The sequence below is a fragment of the Peromyscus leucopus genome, chromosome 23, assembly GCF_004664715.2.
Source record: "Peromyscus leucopus breed LL Stock chromosome 23, UCI_PerLeu_2.1, whole genome shotgun sequence".
NCBI classification, from domain to species: Eukaryota; Metazoa; Chordata; class Mammalia; order Rodentia; family Cricetidae; genus Peromyscus; species Peromyscus leucopus.
This window is the reverse complement of record NC_051082.1, coordinates 8,803,476-8,824,936: the sequence shown is the minus strand read 5'-3', so window position 1 is coordinate 8,824,936 and position 21,461 is coordinate 8,803,476. Positions and strand designations below refer to the sequence as shown.

Below are 21,461 nucleotides of genomic sequence, written 5' to 3'. Positions count from 1 at the left end.
CACAAAGCCAGTGAAGACAAGAACAGGGTGAAAAATAACCCAGCCCGATGGAAGAGCCTGTCCACCTCCGTGGCGAAGCCGCTGTCTGCATAGAGGCCAATTTCTGTCCCTTCCTAAGTGGCCCTGCTGGCAGACACACAGAACAGTGTCACTGTGGCTCATCCATCTGACCCATGTCTTTGTCCCGTCTGACATCAAGAGGCTCCAAGCGCTGGTTAAGCCAGACAGAAAGGTCTCGGAGTGGCTTTGAGCTCCTGGCCCCTGATGATGTCACCGAGGAAAAAGATGGGTTCTAAGATATGCACAGTCACTTCTGGAAGAACACGGCACCTTCTTTCCTTTCCTCTGTCCTCCCTTCATTCCTTCCTCCTTCCCTCCCTCCTCCCTGCAGTACCACAGATGAAAGGTAGAACTAGCCAAGTTCTCGTCCACTGAGACTTCCAGCCCTGAGACTTTCAGAAACAACCAAAGGAAACAGCCCCGGACTTGACATTTTGCACGAAGCCCCGAGATCAAAGGCAATGCTTGTTAGGATTCCCCGGATATCTACTAGGCACCAGGAAGCACACAGAGCATTTTCAGATGCCAGTTATTTAATCTCGCCTCGGGGACAGCTCTCCCAAGTTGGCGCTCTTTACAGCCACTGTGAGCACCAGAAAGCGGGGAACCCCAAACCCCTTCCCGATGACAGCTGGCATCCGCCTTGCCTGACCTCAAGCCCTGCAACATGCAGGTGCCCCCTTCGTAAAGAACAGTGGGAACGGCACTGCTGAGGTCCCACGAGCCATCATGTAAGAAACAGACGCCATGAGGCGGCCATACTGGGGGAAGCTGAGCCTCTGGAAAGCCATCCTGACTGACTTCTCTGCCAGGAACAGACTCCTCCCAACCCAGGCACCAGACATGAGAGTGAAGAAGGGCTATAAAACAGTAAAACACATGATGGTAAATAGTTCAGGCTTTTCAGCCTTCCTGGGACTCATCAGCTTTGCTCTCACCCCAGCGGGAAAGTAGCAACCGACAGCGTGGGTGTGGCCCGAGTCCCACAAAAACAAGGAGTGGGCTGAACTTGATGTCTAGATGTTACTAGCCACCAGGTGGAGGGGTTTTCCCAATAGAGTCTCTGGATATTCTAAGGCAAAGGCAAAAGCATCCACCTCATGGTGCGCTGAGGGCTACAAGCATAATAAAAGTGTGGTTACTATAAACTGCTAATTTGGGGATGGTCCGTTGTGTGGCAGTAGACAGCTGGAGCCTGTCCATTTTATATAGAGGAAAACTTCAGGTCAGAGAGGTTAAGTTACTTGCCCACAGTTTCACAGCCAATAGGGCTCGCTGCCAGTTCGCCCTGACCCCAGGTCACAGGTTCTTTCAAACGCTGGGATGATGTGACAAGGAGCCAGAAAGTGACTGCACCAAGAATTAGCAATAAAAAAAATGATGGCCAATAGCCGCAGGGCAAGCGGAAGTAGACAAGGCTTTGGAGGGGACCGTGGGAGGTCAGACACAGAGGGTGGGAACCAAATGAAAACACAGCCCTTGAGCCTGCTCGAAACAACGTGTCTGGAGCTGGATGGGATGGCACACGCCTGCAATCTCGGCACTCAAGAGGCTGAGGCAGGAGGATCTCAAGTTCATGGCCAACCTGAGCCACACAGTATGACCCTGTCTCAGGAAAAAAGAAAAAAACAACAACATTTGGACTGGGGGATGGTTCAGTGGTTAGAGCGCTTGCTGTACACGTCAGAGGACCAGAGTTTGGATCCTCAGAATCTGTGTGTAAGTGCTGGGTTAGCAGTGGAGCCTATCTGTAATCTCATCCTCAAAGGACAGAGGCGTGGGGGGTGTGGCAGTGGGGGTGGGGGTGGGGGGGATCACTAGGGCAAACTGGCCAGCAATAGTAGCCCTAGCATCAAGCTCTACGTTTGATTAAGTGGCCCTTCTTCAATGAGCAAGGTACAAAAGCCATCAAGGAAGTTCTTGACATCTACCTCGGACCTCCACGTGCATACTCATCACACATGTGCACATGCACCCTCACACAAGTGCCCACAGATATGCAAAACATGTGCATACACACAGAGAGAGAGAGACAGAGACAGAGACACAGAGAGACACAGAGAGAAATATAGGAAAATATGTACATAAATAAATACAAATTAGATCTGCTTCCAGAAACCCACAGAAAACTAGTAGGTGGTTTTAGACAGAGTGGCAGCCTTTGAGTAACATTCATTAAGACCCACTCTGGCTATTGGGAGGAGGGTGGATAGGGAAAGGCGTCTTCTCAACGCCTGATGCAGGGAAGCAAGGCCACACTTGGCCTTCGGAGGTCAACAGTCACCAAGGCGCTCATTTGCACACCCATCTGTGCCCTCCCCCATCTCTGAGTCGACACCACGCTTTATCCATCTTCACCATAATACACGGAGGCTTTGTGGAGCCTGAGAAACCACCTCCTGGCATATGAGAACTTGGTTTACACTGTGGGGTTGGAATTGTCCCTGGGACAATGTCAGCACAGTCCATCAACAGACCAAAGCCAACCTGGAGGGATCATGCCAGAGAGAAAGATGTATGGAGGACCGCATGTTGGCCATCCTCTAGAGGGGGGGAAACTGATCCAACTGTTGCTCAGAGTTCCCAATGACATCCACCCATCCATCCAAGTCCCCACCAGAAGATCACCATCCCTGAGTTCAGCAGATGTTCAGAAAGCCCGCCACCATGGGCACAGCTGCTCTGGCAGATGGGGAGGCATCCCTGCCAGAGCAGCCAGGGGCTGAAGTACCACAGTAACTCCTCTTTGCTGCTTCCTCCCATCCCAGTGCCCTGTCCTCCCCACACTCATCTGTTCTCAGCTCCACGGGCCATTTCTAAACGACATGCGTTCTGCTCTGACTATGTCTTCAACAGATCGTGGGGTGGTCCCCTCAGCCCTGAAGCTTTACTGCACACCAACCACCCAGAGCCGATGAGTGTGAGTGCCATGCCCCGGCTCAATCCTCCCCTCCTTCTCACCCACCACCATCTGCCCCCCACCGCTAACCCCGTAAAAGCCGCACCTTACCTTGTTGATTTTGTTGGTTTTGGGGAGCGTCTGGCTTATGTGCAGATCTGAGTATCGCGCTGGCTTCCGGACAGGGTTGTTGATGTCACAGGGGACTGACTCTGTTCGCACTAACCTTGCTGGGTCCGTAGGGGTAAAAACAGTGAAGAGAGAGAGTCTAAGTATCACATTGGCTTTCATCATGTCAGGAGAGCCCAGCGCACATCCCACTTTGAAACCTACCAGTGACGCCGGAAATGACAGCCACGCACCCCCCATGACAAATGTTCTAGGTGGACCTCTGTGGTTTTTACACTCTTTGTATTATCTACACAGTGTGTGTGCGTGTGTGTGTGTGTGTGTGTGTGTGTGTGTGTGTGTGTGTGTGTGCGCGCGCGCGCTGGCACACCCACCCACATGCAAGGTGTACTGACGTATGTACTTGTCAATGTAGAGGTGTCTCATGGGTGTGAATACTGTGGCCAGAGATTGACAGCAGGTCTATCCTTGATCTCTCTCTACCTTTTATTTTTGTGATGGGGTCTGCCACTCAACCTGAAGATCATAGCTTGGACTAGGCTAACTGGCCAATGAGCTTCAGGGATCAGCCTGTCTAGGCTCCCACCCCCAGCATTGGGGTTACAGGAGTGTCCTGTCATCCTGGCATTTTGACATGCCCTCTGGAGATCGAAACTCAGGTCCTTATACATGTATGGCAGGGACAATTTATCAGCGGAGCCATCACCCCATCATCTATATATTTTTTTCCAGATGTTTCTTTTTTTTTTAATTATTTATTCCCTTACACATGGTTTTTGACACTAGAAATAGGGGGCAGCCATCTTTTGTTCTGTTGTTTGGGTTTTTTTCCACACTGTTACTGTTGCACACTGCTTTTTCATAGTCATTGTGATCCCTGATTCCACGAGACCTGCAATTAGCATACGAGCCACAATGGACACCCGTCCCTACGCTTCTGACCATTGGTTAGGATATCTTTTGTTATGTATATAGAGTTTTTCGGGACTCAGAGTGTGTCCCAAATAACTACAGATCCCTGCAATAATGGCTCAGCTCCTTCAGCCTCTCCCCTGGGTATTACGGCCAGAGCCAAAGCTGGGTACACAAGCCAGTGAGGCTAAATAACTGCTTCCTCGTGGGGAAAGAGAACGCCATCCTCAAGTGCCTGTCCCCGCTATTTCTGTCACTCACGGGGCACACAGTGTGCGATGCTAGGGAGCCACACAAGTTCAGATTTGCCGCCTACCACCTTTCCTTGTTTCTTGTGTTTTTGTTGGGGGGGGGGCAGGGGGGTTGAGGAATTCAAGCTTTGCATTGACCCAGGGATTTAATTTCTCTGCTTAGCCTGGGCTGCCATTACCATGGAAACGGACTCTATTTTCAACTTCCCACCAACAGGGAGGTGGGGGAAGGCAAGAAGCCAGCGGACTTCTTCGGGGAAAGTTCTCTTTGATTTACTTGTAAGGCACGAGGCGCCCAGGGAGCAGTGGCCTTGAAGGCAGGTGGGAGGAAGGAGACCTTCTTCAAATACCAGACTCGGAGGGAGGCTCGCCTGCCTGCAGTCTGGGTCTCACCTTTCTGGGGGAGTTAGCCTCCAGAGCACCCACTGTGGAGCAGGATTTGGTGGGAGGCCAATTCCCCAGGGATGCTGACCTCCGACAGGAGCTGTGTGAACTCAGGCTTCAAAATAGCCATGGGAGGGGGTATTAAGGCTGTGAAGGGGTGTGAAGAGGCAGGAGAAAAGAGAGCCAAGCGTTATTACTATCCTCCTCTCTTCCTGGAGACCCAAGGTGGGAAAAACATCAAAAGCCAACTGTCTGTAACAGCTCTAGGCCTGCTTCAGGGAAAAACTCACTTCTTGCCTGAAGCGTCTCCTAGGTTCATTCTTAAACTGGGTGGATACTCCCAGGCTGAGTCTGAGCTCAGCGATGCTGGGGGGGGGGGCATTTGGAAGGAAGGAGAAGGAAGGTTCAGCCCTGACTTAACAAGTCTCTATGATCTGTGGCAGGTCTGAGGCTCCATCCAACCTAGAGATGGGGACACTGGTCAGCAGCTGCCCAGGAAGTCACTAACACTCGGCGGAAAATCTAAGGCATATTGCTGTGGATATCGCCCTGTATAAATAAAATGTTGATTGACCAATAGCCAGGCAGGAAGTATAGGCGGGACAAACAGAGAAGAGAATTCTGGGGAGTGGAAGGCTGAGGCAGAGAGACGCTGCCAGCTGCCATGATGAGAAGCAGATGTTAAGATACCGGTAAACCATGTGCTACATGGCAACTTATAGATTAATAGAAATGGGTTAATTTAAGCTATAAGAACAGTTAGCAAGAAGCCTGCCACGGCCATACAGTTTATAAGTAATAGAAGTCTCTGTGTGTTTACTCAGGGTTGGGTCTGAGTGGCTGCGGGACTGGTGGGTGAGAGAGATTTGTCCTGACTGTGGGCCAGGCAGGACCAGAAAAACTCTAGCTACAAACATAAGAACTATATGAGCTTCTGTGTGAAATGTCACAAATGCAGGTGACACACATCTGCCTGCCCAGTTGCTGAGGTGCCCACCTTTCTGGACAGTACCTGCCTGGACTGTCCAATCAGCGCAACTTCTCTCATTCAGAATATTTGCTTGACCCCCAACAGCGTGTGAGTTTTGTCTAACTCTTGTTCATGAATAATGCTTTCAAGGGCATAGGAACCGTTCCCAAGCAGATCCAATTCAAAAGGGCAGCATTTCTGGGGGCGGGGCCAGGAAGTGTCCGTTTCACGCATGCATGGGCCACACTTAGACAGAACAGAGGAGCGCGGGCACATTGCTTTGGGGAAGGAGACGATGCGTGTGACTAAAGAGCTTTGTTGGGAGAGGGTGGCCTGCAACCAGGGAAGCCATGAGCAGGCCTTGAGTGAGCATCAAAGAGACAACGTGATCGAGCCTGAAAGGGAAGGGCAGGCTTCCCCTGAAAACCCAGGGAGAAGCTTCATTTCTTTAATGACGTGACCCCTGGTGGATTGACCTCACATCAGGGCATCAATGGCAAGACTAGCTGGGTGACACAAACTACACTCAATGAGGAAGGAAGAAAAAAAATCTCAAAGTTGCATGGGGAGGGATGGGAGGGCGGGGAGGGTGGTGATGGAAGAGGTTGAGGGAGATGAATGTGTTCAAAGTTCATTGTATGAGATTCACAAAGAATTGATAGAAAATATTGCAGAGAGAGAGAGAATGAGAGAGGGAGAGAGAGGACAAGAAAGCGAGCATGCTTGAGGGAAAAGAGACATAGGTGGCCGCCACAGACAAAGTGACAGGCAGAGGGAACAGAGATGGAGCCTTCGGAGAAATTCCCAAAGAAAAATGTCTGACTTTTATTTCGGGGGCGCAGGGGGGGGGAGGGCTAGTGACAAGAAAGTCCATATCATGCAATTTAGTCTCGGATAGCCTACATAACAAGGAGAATGGGGGAGTCAGGTACAGCCTAGGGCCATAAATTAGAGGTTGTGAAAACCACAACACGGATGCTTATTAATTATCTGTCCTCAGAGAAAGAGAGAAGGGCAGCCAGAAGCTCACGGCCTGAGCTCTTCAGGCTGTAACATCTGGCCATTTACATGAGCCGGCACCTTAGGAATAGGCTTTTGATCACACGAGATGGAATGGCATCATCAGGAGAGGTCCCTGCCGTGATGAAATTGCCGTATCTCTGCATCACCATCCAGTGCAGCAGTCACAAGGGGCTCCTGAGCCCCCAGATGGCTGGTGAGACTGAGTAACAGAACTTGTGTTTTTAGTTTCTTCTCATTCATCTCAAGTTAAATAGTCAGATGTGGCTCACAGCTACTTATCCGAGAGCACAGACTGAAGAAATTGCCCTGGGGATGGATCATGGGGGAGCTGGCAGTAATGAATCCACAGGACAAGAAATTAGGGAATTACTTTGCAAGCTGGGCTATAAGTCTTTATGAAGAGTTATTGTCTCCTACCAAGTCTGTGGCAGACAGGGCAACGCTTTTCCTCCCAGCTGAATGGGTCTGGCTGTGTACTGTGAAAGGCTGCCAGCTTGGGTCAAGTTGGCCCAGGCACTCCCAGAACCCCAAAGAATGGGACACTGATGGCCTCAACAACTCTGCTCTGAGCCAGACAGTTGTGGAATGTTACCTTAACTATGTAAAGATGTGTTACGTTTGTTTATGTTGTGGATTATTACTTCAACAATGTAAAGATGTGTTGCTTTGCCTGCCTAAGGTACCTGATTGGTAATAAAATGCTAAGTGGCCAATAGCTAGGCAGTAGAGGGATAGGTGGGGCTGGAAGGCAGAGAGAATAGTAAGAGGGGGAATCTAGGTGAGAATGAGAGAAGGGAAAAGGGAGGAAGAGGAAGAGGGAGACACCCAGGCCATCCAGGCAGCCACCAGACAGACAGACATAGAGTAGGACATACAGAATGAAAGAAAAGTAAAAAACCCCAAAGCAAAACATAGATTAATAGAAACAGGTTAAATTAAGTTATGAAAACGAGCAAGAAATGAGCCTAAGCTAAGGCCAAGCCTTTATAACTAGTAATAAGTCTCCGTGTCATGATTTGGGAACTGGTTGGTGGCCCAAAAGACAGCCTGCTTGTACCAGACTCCTCCCCAAGGCCACTTGTGCAAGACCCACTGTATGAGCCTGGATCACACAACGGAAAGACCCCAGCCAGCACTCTTTTTTTGAGTGTGAAGGAAAAGCAATGGAGTGGAAAGAAGGGAGTGAAAATTAGGACAAAGAGACAAAGAGAGGATTGGGAGGCAGTAGGCACTAAAATAACCAGAAGGACCCGTGGAGTGACAGGAGTGCAGAATGGGGAAGGAACGCAGCAGGAAGGAAGTATTAGGAGGAAAGAAATTGGGTGGTCAAGGATCTGGGGATCGGGAGATATCTGGGATCATTCTGGGTGGGAGGGCTGCTTTGGATGCAAGAGCTCTCGAGCCCGTTACAGGGTGACAAGTGTTAAATCATTACCTCCTCGATGGATGATCAGGAGATGACAGGGTGGGGCTTCTTTGGTGCATTTGTTATGGCACTTTAACCTGAAAGACAGGGAAAAAGAAAGTTGGATGGGTTAACTGAATGGTTGGTTGGCTTGATGGACAGATGGCTGGCTGGCTTGGTGGATGGATAGATGATGGATGGATAGATGATGGATGGATGGATGGATGAATGGATGGGTGGATGGGTGAAAGATGCCCCAGTGGTCCAGACAACTCCAGGCATTGAGGGCAGCAATGTGTGAAATGACTGGAGGTAGTGAATGAAAAAGCTAATCCTTAACAACCCAGAGGGATAACTCTGGAGAGAGGCTTCCAATGTGACTTTTCCAGTTCCACCCTGGGTGGTCCAAGAGTAAGTAATAATTGTTTTTAACAATATCTATGTTAACTTCATGCATGCTGAAATGTGCTTAGGATAATGGTCTATCATTATCATCATCATCATCATCAACACAACACTCCAATGTTAATCATCATTACGAAGTACTCAAAGACTCACTCACCCCTCACTATAGTAAACATTTTCCATACACTATTTCATTTGAGTCTTACAACTGTAAGAAATAGCTATTATAGTCATTCCCGCTTTCTTGGTGGGAAAACTGAGATGAACTGGCATGCCCTGGACAAACTCCCTAAGCCATTGTCCCCTAGGTAGTCTCTTGTCTATCCTAAAACTAAAGCTCTCGGGAGACATCACACCAAAGCTTACCTTGAGAATGCGATCATTAGGAGACATCAAGAGCAGACTACAAGTGAATTTCCTTCAGACAAATCTAACAAGTCAGGCTTGCATTCCTACTACACCTGACTGCCCAAGGATTACTGCCCTTCCCCCAAGTTACTGCAGTGACCGCACTTAATGCAGAAGGATGGACACCCCACACAAGATACTGTATAAGCTCCATAGAGACCCTTTCTGGATTCCCCTGACATTTTGTGCACACCAGCCAAGCTTCCAATAGTTAATGACTTTGCCACGCAACCACTCTTGGGTTCCCAGCATCTTAGGACTGAATAGAACGTCCTACCCACTACCCAGAGGTTAGAGCATATGTTTCTTCCCTCTAAAGCTCTGGCTGGCCTCTCCACAGAATGTTAGATCACCTAGGCACAGGTCAGAACAAGAGTCTAGTTCAATGGTTCTCAACAGGGGTTCCCCACCCAGCAACATCAGTGCTTTCTGGAAACTTCTCTAAGATTCTCTGCAGCATTGGCATCTCTGAGGCTAGACGAGAAAAAGCCCTGAAGTGACGCAGATGTGTATGATGAGGGGAACTGTGGATCCACTTTGTGGTACAAGCCTACACTTGTTTTCCCGTTTTTTTTCCACCGTCTTTCCTGGCTCTGAGAGAAGCTCTGCGTTCATCTCTGATCTGGAGACTTTTGACCTGGGGCCCTCGAGCACACAGAGGACAGCTTAGGAGGAACCTGGGTAGCCCCAAACAATTGAGAAACTGAGCCCTCCTTTTCTAGCTGACCATACCAGGTGGTAGGGATGGAGGAAGGTCTTCAAATGCTCACCCAGTCCCTGATGCGGACGGACAAGGGACAGGAGGACAGGGCTCTCTCATCACTGTCTCCTCGCATCGGAATATATGTTTTTTGGGTCACCTTATGTAAATGGCAAAGGGTACTGTTTTCCCATTCACAGCAAAGAGGAGTTCTCATCTTTAAGTAAACTTGCCGCTATGGTTTGAGTCTGGTGTGTCCCTCAGAGGCTCACGTTTTGAACATTTGGTCCCCATCTGGGGGTGCTAGTTTGAAGGCTGTAGTGCCTTTAAGAGGTGGGAGCTGGCTTTTTAGAGTAGGTCACTAAGGGGTGGGCTTGGAAGGTCATGCCCACCCTGGGTCCAGACCGTTTTTCTACTTCCTGCTTCTCGTCATATGAACACGGCATTCTGTATGCTGTCGCCAACTTGTATGTCTTCCTTGCCATGATGAATGAAACCCAGAAACTGGGAGTCCAAACAAATCTTTCCTCCATGAGTTGCCCCTTCCACTGACAAAGGAACACAATATACTTTAGCCAAAATGACAGTAATAAGGTCAGGCATGGTGGCATACGCTTGTAAACCCAGCACTCAGAAGGCTGGGATCTTGGTAAATTTGAAGTCAGCCTGGGATACATTCTGAGTTCCACTACTTTGTAAGGATTAAATGATATCATGCTTGTAAAGGGTTACACAAAATACCTGCCATGTGGTGACTCAGTATGTGATACCACAGGAACATCACTATCATCACCACTATCACCATCACCAACATTACCACCATCACCATCATTATCATCCATCACCAACATCATCATCACCACAATCACCACCACCATCATCACCATCATCACCACCATCACCACCATCATCCATCATCACCACCATTACCAGCATCACCACCATCATCATCACCATCATCACCACCACCATCATCACTACCACTACAATTGTCATCCTTACCACCACCACCATTATCACCATTGCCATCAACTCTACCATTATCATCACTATCACCATTATGATTACCATCACCATAGCATCACCATCATCATGCCTGCCAAAATCCATCATCCCTGCCATCTCCACAACCATCCACCATCCATCATATCCCCACTTCAGCCTCTGGGATAATTATGACCACCCCTCAGATATCGGTATAATCAGACCCAACAGTTGACTTAGAATAATGAAAAGAAGCCCACGAGGGACCATTAATTCCCAGGATGGTTTTTTTTTTTTTTTTTTTTCCCGAGAAATGAAGTGTTTCTATTCGTGGAAAAGCGAGTTTGGGCTTCAAGTGGGTGATCTCCAAAACGCATGCTCATAATTATATCCTGCCAACATCCTGCCTGCTGGGCAGCCTCCCGGGCCTCCAGGAACTCCACAGCAGCTGCAGAAGCCGCGCCCATCCTCTCTCTAGTTTGGCTCAACTGGAGCTCACAGAGCTCAGCTCTGGTGTTACTCCTGTGGCACCTCCATGAGTGGGGAGTCCCTGGTGCTCTGCATTCCATTCCTGTCTTTTTGTATGGATGCTGTCCCATGCCTGCATCCTTTATTTCTTCCCATGTGGGCTCTCTCTCTCCCCTCAAACACAGGATTTCTTCCGCTTGTTTGCTGTATGTCCCTGGTACCCGGTGCACACCGTTTCCAGCTGAGCTTGTTAAAAACCCGTGGAGTCGTCCGGGTTTGGTCCAACTCTAGAACACAGACCCTCCGCCGAGGTCGGAGAGTCTGAGGGTCTCAGCAGAGAAAGGGCCAGTCAGAATAGTAGAAGTTGTATTAGCTCAAGAAGACCAGTGGGAGCCCAGTGGCATCCTAGGTCCATCTCAAAGAAGAGCATTTTGACCCACATTCCTGTCTCCCAGGATGGGAAGTTGGGAGAGACACAGCACATAAGAGCTAAGCTCAGGCCTTTGCTGCTCACTGGTTCTGTGATCCTGGCTGAGCCTCAGTTTCTCACTCTGCAAAATGGGGGCACCCATCACTGCTTCCACTCAGGGCCATTAGTGAAACTGGGGTGACCAAGCAAAGCATGCAGAACATCACCTCATGCACTGGGATCCGTCCCTGCATCAGTCACCCTCCTCCTTGGGGGACAAAATACCTGATGCAGGCCGCTTGAGGAGAGGGAGTTCATGTTGGCTCAGTTCTGAGGGCACACTCCATCATCGTGGGGAAGAACGGAGCTAGGAGACTGAGAGGGCCATCACGTGGCACCCAAGGTCAGAAAACAGAGAGATGGATGCTGGGACTCAGCTTTGCTGGGCCCTTTGTCTTCAGTCAAGAAGCCCCAGCCTGTGGGATAGCACTATCCACATTCAGAGTGGGTCTTCACACCACAGTGAAACCTTTCTGGAAACATCCACAGAGAACACATCCAGAGGTCTTTCCAGACTGATTTTGACTCCAGTCGGAGTTGACAACTAAATTAAACCATCACATCTCCGGAGTGTCAGCTCTTGGTGCTTTGAGGGTATGGTTTGTGAATCTGCCAGTCACCCGTACCTTTTAATGTCTTTCAACTACTCTATTCTTCCTGATTCAAACTCGTCTGTTCTTTATGAAGATTCCCGATTATCAAAGTCAGTTGTCTCTAACCTACACGATGACTATTTAAACACGTCTATTTTTCATGCATGCTAATCATGTACATCAATGACTCGTTCTGTGACATTCTGATACATGTATCAAATAAGTAATGATCCCATCAGGGTTTCTGACTCACCCTATATTTTATGTATTATTTTTAAAGGGTCCTCTATCACTATCCCCATGTTACAGACAAGGAAACTGAGGCCTCAGGAGTAAATACCTGGCACAGAATCTGTTGTTAAAAACACAGGTCTCCCCGATTCAAGACCAGATACTTAACTGCCTAGTCTGCGAGGCTGGCCACGCCGTAGACCACGGTCTCTCCTCCCTGACTCTCTGCTTCCCCTTGAACTCCCCACACAGAGCAGAGTATGAGAACCGAACCTGGGTTCAACACTGACCCCAGACCAGAGTCCTTCTCACTGCCTCTGTGACCCACCTGCCACTCTGGCCACCTCGTGCATCGTTTCTGGAAGTGGACACGCCGGTGGGCCTTTCTTTGGGTTGCAAGAGTCTCCTCGTTCTGGGGTGGGGGAGGGGGAGAGAACGCACACCTCTAAAGGGTCCGCAGTCTACCCACCCCCTCCCTCATTCTCTCATGGAAAGAAGAGCCCTGAGGTGTCACTATGCTGTCTCTGGGTCCTGGGATCTGAGTCACGGACCAATGCCCCTCCCCCATGGTTTATGTGGAGTCTTTCTTTCGGCAATGTCAGGCTGTGGAGTAGTCAGGGAGAGAATGGTCAGTCTCCTGTGTCAAGAGCCTACCAAGGCCTTTTTAAAAAACACTGGTTCAAATGAAAGGTTCTAGAGAGCCAAAATGAGACTGAAAGGCTGGGGGCGGGGCAGGGCGGAGTGGGGGAGCAAGGGGCGGCAACATTCAGGGCCCTTAGCCCATTGGGAAATGGCTAGTGATTCGGTTTGGTGACTTTGCAAGGAGCCCTGGAACACTTAAAGCAGCGATCAGGGCTGCAGGAAATAGGCACAAGGTGGGAAGGCGATGAGAGGCAGCAAGGGACCCAGGCTCCCTCCACTGAAGGTACCAGCAGCTTTCCCAGCTTTCCCAGCATTCCCTCCACAAGGCCAGCCCTGTATCGTCCTTGCTCTCGGATAAAAGCCAGCCTCATGCTGAGACCTGGCAAACCTCAGGGAATTTGCTTACCTCTGTTCCCAGCATCCCTCTCTCGCTTGAGACCAGAGCTGGTACCCAAAGCTCCAGCTTCACCAAGCATCCGTTCCCTGGGTGCAGCTCATTATCTGAACATCCCCGTTGCTCCTGAACATCCCTGTTGCTCCTGCCTACATCTTTCTGACACAGTGCTGCTCCCTTTTTATCTTCTCAGATCAGCTCATTCACAGCTTCCTCCAGGGAGTCCTCCCTGACTGCCCTTCCGATTGGAAAGCCACACCCTGCCCTCCCCAGGCATATCTGATGACAGGATATACTGCTAACCTGTCTGTCTCCCCACCTGTCCATCTTCCTGCCTGGCTCTTAGTGGTCTGAGCAGAGAACCATTTCTAGGTTATCCCATGTTCAGGGACATGACTAGCACACAAGCATGGCACACAGTAGGTGCTCAGGACATATGTGTTTTGGTCACATCACATCAACAGGAGCCTCTGGGAGGAACGAGGCCCTTTCTACTTCAGGGCCCACAGAACAAGCTTGGCTTCCAGTGGCTCTCACTTATCAGAGTCAATTTTCAAACAAGTGGTGAGTGGCAAGGTGTTCATACTGAAGTCATGTGGTGGGGTTTGGATGCCTTGACGTATATCCCTCCTCATACAATAAGGCCTTTAAGGGAGGAACTTTTCTTTCTTCTTCTTCTGACCCCCCCCCCCACCAAGACTGCCACCCCATCACCCAGCACAGCTGCTGGCTCATGGTAGGAACCTGGTAATATATTTCCTGCACGCATGTAAGGTCTCCCTCCACTCTTCTGTCTGGGAGCCGTTCTCTTCTTGGGCCTCAGTCTTCCAGGCTTTGAAATGGTTGTATCTATATCTGTATACCGCAGCACTCTTGTTCAGGGTAAATAGATTACATACAAACCCGGGCTAAATGCTGGTGTTTGGCTTAACCTGTCCTCAGATTAAGGCTGGACATGGTGGCGTTCACCTGCACTCTGTGTTTGGGGAGGAAGGCATAGGGGGAGGGTTGTGACTCTGAGGCCAACTCAGATTACACAGTCAGACTCTCTTTAAAAAAAAAAAAATTATAAGCCCCGCCCCCTCAAAAAAAAAAAAAAAAAAAACAAGTATCTTTATTGAGTCCTAGGCCCAGCTTTTTTAAATGCCCCTGCTCTCTGTAGGAGAGAGGCAGATTCTTAAACACTAACCCAGAACCAACAGATCAGGAGAAATGGGGGACTTGGCTGGTCGTCCCAAACGACTTTTCCAGAAATTGACAAGACTGACCTACTGTTTGAACGTGGAGTGAGGCTCCTCCCCCAGAGTTCTGTCTGTCCCCACTCTGGGTGCCTGCTTCTCAGTCAGCCCTGTGCTGGCCTGTAGACTCCCGCCAGCCTCGCTGGTCTGCTCCAGGCCATGGTCAGACCAGAGAGAGAAGACCAGATATACTCACAAAGGCACAAGGTCCCTGGAGGCCACATCCCTGTCCCAAGCCTTGGGATAGGGGCAAGGGAAGGAATTGTGAGGGAAAGCAGACAAGACCCTGTGCATAAGAGGGGATGCAATTTATCAGAAATAGAAACCAAGCATTTCTTTTTCTTTATAATTTTAGTAGAGACTATAACTCTCCTAAACTAACAGTATTCACCCATGGTCGCCTCTGCCAACTCAACCCCATCCCTTCCTGTCTTTCTTGTCTTCCATCCTCTCTATGATGATTTTCCAACAATTCGTGGCACCAGAGGAGGAAAAGGGGACACAGGAAAGATGACACTGGGGATAGACCCATGTCATCTATTTTTTGGGGGGCGGAGACTGAATCTAGGACCGTGGCCATGCTAGGCACACACTGTATCGCTGAGCTGCTCTCTTCCTACTTCTATGTATTTTTTAAGGCAGGGTCTCACTGAGTCGTCAGGGCTGGGTTGAAACACACCGTGGAGCCCAGGCAGGCATAGAAATAGTCATTTGCCTCCCTCGGCCGCCCAGGTATCAGGCTGCCTCGGATTTGGTCTTCTGATGGAGATGATGTCTCAGTTAGCCGGCAGCTCCTCTGGGGGGAATGAAATGTTCTACTCAAGTAACTTTTCCTCATAACTGAAGTTTATACTATTAAGGCTTGGAATGACAAAAAAGTTAGCCATCTTCAAAGTAAATTTTCCATAGTCACTCTCCAGGATGCTAAGCTCTCAGAGGGCAGAGCGGTCCTCTGTGCAGACCTGCTCAGGCATTGTGTCCTTTCACGTTTCTTGGTCATATAGTCAAGAAAGGCAGAGAACAGATGCCTGCTCAGGTCAGACTGACTGTGAAGCCCAAATCTGCCTGTCTGTCTGTGTTTGTCTGTCTGTGTCTGTCTGTCTGTCTCTGTCTCTCTGTCTCTCTCTCTGTCTCTTTCCCTACTTTGTGTGTGTATATGTGTTCACATATGTGTATATGTAGGTGTGGATGTATGTGTCTGCTCACATGTGCACATATACATGCACATGAATACATATATGTGTGTGTGTTAACATGTATGTATAGGTGGGTGTTCACATTCACAGATACACTTGGAGGTCAGAGGTCAACCTTGGGTACCATTCTTTAGGAGTTATCCAACTTGTTCTGAGAGACAGAATGTCTTACTGCAATCTGGGGCTTGCTGAGTGCTCTAGGCTAACTGGGCAGCAAGCCCTAAGTGTCTTCCTGTCTCCACCTCCCCAGTACTGGGACCACAAGAGAGGATCACCACCTCTGGACCACCACAGCTGGACCACCATACCTGAACCACTATAGCTGGACCACCACACCTGAACCACTACAGCTGGACCACCACAGCTGGACCACCACACCTGAACCACTACAGCTGGACCACCACACCTGAACCACCACAGCTGGACCACCACACCTGGACCACCACAGCTGGCTTTTGTGCGTGTGTTTTGTGAATCGATCCAAGTCCTCCTGGTTTTGCAGGGAGCATTTTACTGCCTGAGCCATCTTCTCGGCCCCTGGGTTACTTCCCTGTACCTAGGGCCCTTCCCTGGTGTCTAGGGATTTCTCTGACTTGTCACACCAAAACACAAGGCACCTCCTGCCCTGCATCCGGGTCTGAGACCCACTCCCTTCTCAGCCTCTGAGGAACCATCTGGGTCCTCCCACCCTCCCCTTCTTCCTTGTAAAGGGGATCCCTCGCCAAGACAAAATTCATCTAGTGCTGAGGGCTGAAGAGACACAAGGCAAAGTCAATATGTAGAACCTCCTTAAGTATCCTGTTGTCTTCTTTGGGATCCCATTTCTACACCTGGGCCAAACCCAGATACCAGGGCAAGTGGATCCTTTAAGAGACAAGCTTGGCCATGCCAGTGAGGTGAGCCGGTGAGTTAGGCATGGAGGGAAGACTGCCATTGCCAGCTGGGCATTGGACAGGTGGGGCTTTGGGTGACCGGGGTCCATTACCAGTATGCAGAGAGAGAGCCCTGGATCAACCCCTGCCCAAGGAGAACCCATGTCCCTCCCACTCCTACGTGTTTGGACTCTTGGTAGTCTGGCCTGCCCACATTTCCAGCCAAGAAAAGTCTCCCAGCAAAGTAGCAATAATTATTGTTGCTCCCACAGAAAACAGGAGAGCGGCTACCCCTTCTTGAAGACCTACCCTGTGTCAAGTATCTGTCCTCGGCACCTTTACTCCTAGCCTTGGTTGGGAGACCTGCAAGGCAGAAGACACAACTCTCCTCGCCTTCCAGGGGAAGACTGTGAGGTTCACACAGAGTCTGCACCTCGACCGAGTTTGGACAATCAGGAAGTGATGGGGTCAGAATTTGAACCCAGGTTTGTTCAGAACAGTCTCCTGACCCTATTTTCTGTTGGAAGGGAGCATGATGAAGAATTAGAGCCTCCACACTCCACCTGGGAATTCTCCCAGGTAATGATCCTCTCACTATCTTGGGTGCTGAGACAAGTCCCGGATTTTCACAGACACTCCTGTGGGGTTCAGAAACCCACTTTGGAGCGAGTGGTCAGCTGATAAATTGGCACACTAGCTGCTCTTCCACAGACAGTGATGGGGTGACCTGATTGGGGGATGATGTCCATTCCCAGCTGGACAGACAATGCTCTATAAGTGCGGCACAGTGGGCGTGTGGGTGCAGAGTTCAGCTGGGGCCCCATTGCCCTCCTTTCTTGGGGCTGCCATCTCAGTGTCTGGCCAAACCGGTCAACTCCATCAGCCATTCCTCTGTGTGCCAATCCTGGTTCTTCATGTCTGAGCCTTAGGGCAAGGTGCGAGAGCCCAGACATGGGAACAATTTCTCCTGTGTGTTCTGCCTGAGCAAGGCTCTGTTCCCACCCAAACGAAGTTAAACTGAATTGTTTATCTTTCCCTTTTTTGTGTATTCAATCACCTTTCCAAGTGGGTTTCTTGAAAAAGATGCCAATGTGGGGGAGGGGGTGGTAGAAAGGAAACATTTCATCTTAGGGGCTTCTGGGGTAGTGTTCAGCTATTCTGAGTGTAGACACTTCTTGGATCAACTCCCATTTGACATCAGCAAGTTCCCCAACTTGAGGCTTCACGGATATCTGTCTGAATGAGTCGCAGTCCTCTGAGCCCTCCAAGGGTTCCCCTATCTGCAGAATCCAATTTAGGCTCCCTGTGTAGCTGTGGGGGGCCCCGACTAACTCCCTTTCCTTGTGGAATATTTTAAAGTGTGTTTAATTTTTTCCTACTGCTTTTGTTAACAATGCAAAGATGTGTTTGATTAAATAAAATTAACCTGTGAGCAGGAGGCTGAGTCAGCAAGTAGCTGACAGGAAGTGGTAAGGAGGAACCACCTGTAGCAAGGGTTTTTTAAGTGGGGACTGAGAGAAGGACGCTGGATTTTTTAAGAGGACTCCAGCAAAGGGAGAATGTTAGCTGCTATTCAGCCTCTCTGAGTGAGCAGAATTCCACCTCAACCTTTGACTCCTGGGTTCTTTAGAGAGATAGAAATTTAGATAAGTTCCCTTAGTAGCTTTGGAAGAGTCGGTGCCCGAGGGAACAGAATCCCCCCAGGCTGCGGCCCTTGCGGCCAAACACTTCTGGTAGCAGCTGAGTTGCAGTCTCTGATTAGGACAGTTGTTGCTTAAAAGGCAGCCACGGTTATGAAGAAAAACAACACTTATGTTCTCAGAACTTCGACACCTTGGTCTAACCCGAGCTTAACTTTTGACCTTGACACTGTCAAGCCTGTTCCCAGAAAGACAAAGAAAGTAACCCTGAACACTCTGGCTCCCTAGGACCAGTGGTACCCATCACAACCCAAAGGCCCATCGGGCATCTTCTGCTTCCAGGAAGGAAGGACAGCTCAAGGGGAGAGTGTGGCAGGCCAGACAGGCAGAGGGAAAAGCATGGGTCCAGGGTTAGGGCTGAGTCCAGCTTCTCACACTCTGCTCTGCATAGTTCAAAGGGAAGGAGAGCAGGAGGCGGCACCTGCTGCCATCTTGTTGTGTGGTCAGCCCTTGGCCCCACAAAATGATTAAGCTGAATTAAGGGGATCTGTGTTTGAGTGACAGATATGGCCACCATGAAGACTTCTGAGGCCTCAGTTTCTTCATCTATAACATGGGGGTGATAGAAGTCCCCATCTTCCTCCCGTTTGTTACATGGATGAAATGGAACCATGCTTCTAAAGTGTTTAGCAAAATGTCTACCGTGTGGTAGGGCCTGATATCCTCACCATCAGTATCATCATCACCCTCACAATAACCATCATCATCACCATCATTATCACTACTGTTACCATAAAAATCATCACCACCATCATCATCATCATCATCATCATCATCATCATCACCATCACCATAACCATCATCTGTAGCCACAAGTTTTCCTGTGTCCTGCCTGGCCTGCAGCAGCTTATAACATAATCATTCAGAGGCTTAATATTAATTATAAACTGTTTGTCTATGGCTCAGGATCTTGCTAGCTAGCTCTTCCATCTTAAATTAACCCACTTCTATTAATCTCTATGCTTACCATGTGGTGGCATTACCAGTCTGCTGGCATCTTGTTCCTCCTTAGGCAGCTGGATCGTGTCTCTCTGACTCTGCCCTCCTCTCCCTGTATCTCTCTTGGATTTCCTGCCTGGTTCTTATCCTGCCTTTTCATAGGCCAAAACAGTTTCTTTGTTAACCAATAGTAGCAACACATATTCACAGCATACAGAAAGACCATCCATCCCACAGCAATCATCATTATCAGCACCATAAGCATCATTACCATCACCATCATCCTCACCATCACCACCATCATCATCATCATCCTCACCATCATCATCACCACCATCAACATCCTCCCCATCATCATCATCACCATCCTCAACATCATAACCATCTCCCCATTGACAACATTATCATCACAATTGTTATTACCATGACCTTACCGAAGTCCCCACCTCAGTTTCTAGAATTCTATGAATCTCTTTCTTACAAATAGCTATAATAGAATTAAACTTTTTCCCTATAATAATAAAAAACTATTACACATAAGAGATAATTAATTCCCAGGATGGTTTCTTTGCAAGAAATGAAGTGTTTCTATTTGTGGAAAAGCGAGTTCAGGCTTCAAGAGGGTGATCTCCAGAACGCATGCTCATAATTATATCCTGCCAACATCCTGCCTGCTGGGCAGCCTCCCGGGCCTCCAGGAACTCTACAGCAGCTGCCGAAGCTGCGCCCATGGGTCTCCAGTTTGGTAAGGGTGGATCAGTCAGCTCCTGCATCAACAGGGCTGGCTTCCCTTTGCATTTCCCCATCACCTGTGGTTACACCCATCTTGTAAACCGAGATGCAAGAGCACACCTACGGAGACTGCACAGGGCAAGGGGGTAATCGAAAGAGCAGTGAGCGGACCCTGTAATGGAGCAAAACTGGAAAAGGGCCAGGAGCCCCATCAAAGTGCAAATGAGTGAGTGCGGATGCGGAAAGAATGCAGAGTCCGCATGTGCAGCCACAGGTAGGCAAGGGACTCCGAGAGCGCGGGCATTCCAAGATCCCAAAAATGGCAGGACACTTGAGTAAGGCAAGTGCCCCCGTGAGGCTGCTTCTCTTCCTAGAGAACTGATCAGGGGGTTCACGCCCACGGAAGCTGGCAATGACCTCAACTGGAACACGTCAGTGCTTTGGCGAGTACCAACCTGCCTCTGTGACAAGGTGTCTTAACTTAGGGCTCACCAAAGGAGCTTGTTCCAGCATTTGGGACTTTGGCTAAAACAGGGAAAGTCCAGGCTAAACAGGGCAACAGTAGCTATAATCATTCTGCAGATTATGGGATTGGAAAATCCCATAATTCATCCTAAAACCTAAGTGGGAATCTTACCACTTATCCCAGAGGGTGAAGGTTTGGTAATGGGTCCATGGTTGTGCTGGGCATGTGATTGGCAGCCAACATGCTGAAGCTGGACAGAGCAGGCTGTAATTCCTTTGGTTGGGAGTGGATGATTTATTATGCAAACCTGTTTCTCTAAACCAGTGGCAATGATGTCTCCACTACGTGGCAGCATGTACAGACTTTTCTGTTGTCACATCTAGGGTTGGGGGTCACACAGAATCACCACACAGTTGAGGGCTGGGCAACCTAACTCAGGTTAAAGCATGGTGTGGAAGAGAGGTTGCGGCAGTTAAAACAAACAGGGTTTGTTTACATGTTATGTCTTTGTGATGGCTTGGGATAATGTATCCTTCTTTATAAAATTTACTTGTGTGTCTACATGTGCATGACTCTGTGTGTGTGTGTGTGTGTGTGTGTGTGTGTGTACATGAGTGCAGGTCCCTCAGAGGCCACAAGAGGGCATCAGATCTCCTGGAGCTGGAGTTATAGGCAGTTGTGAGCAGCCTGATGAGGATGTCGAGACTTGAAAGTCCTCTGAAAGAGCAGCAAGCACTATTAACCACTGAGCCAAACCCAGATGTTCCTATCTTTATCATACTGTAGTAGGTCAGACTGAAAGAAAAATGCATCTCAGCTTCAATTCTCTTTTTCTACCGCAAAAGCAACTCCAAATACGCTTGTGTAAATTACAGTTTGCCTATATGAAATCAGATGAAGCCAAGTGTGGTGGCACACATCTGTAACCCTACCACTGGGGAGCCTGAGGCAGGAGGATGATCATAAGTGTGGGGCCAGCCTGGGCTATGCA

At 49.2% G+C, this 21,461-nt stretch overlaps 1 protein-coding gene across 2 annotated transcripts in view; it reads right to left on the bottom strand.

Moving 5' to 3' along the window:
- Ksr2 (kinase suppressor of ras 2) overlaps positions 1–21,461 on the bottom strand; it is a 382,945-nt gene that overhangs the window by 89,442 nt on the left and 272,042 nt on the right. Inside the window, exons 8-9 of one of the 2 annotated variants that reach the window (XM_028878818.2) lie at positions 8,064–8,131; positions 3,071–3,195 (exon numbers count right to left, since the gene is read on the bottom strand). In XM_028878818.2, the coding sequence (XP_028734651.1) occupies positions 3,071–3,195; positions 8,064–8,131 (193 nt within the window). The remainder of the gene's footprint in view (positions 1–3,070; positions 3,196–8,063; positions 8,132–21,461) is intronic. The other variant, XM_028878819.2, reaches the window with a different exon arrangement.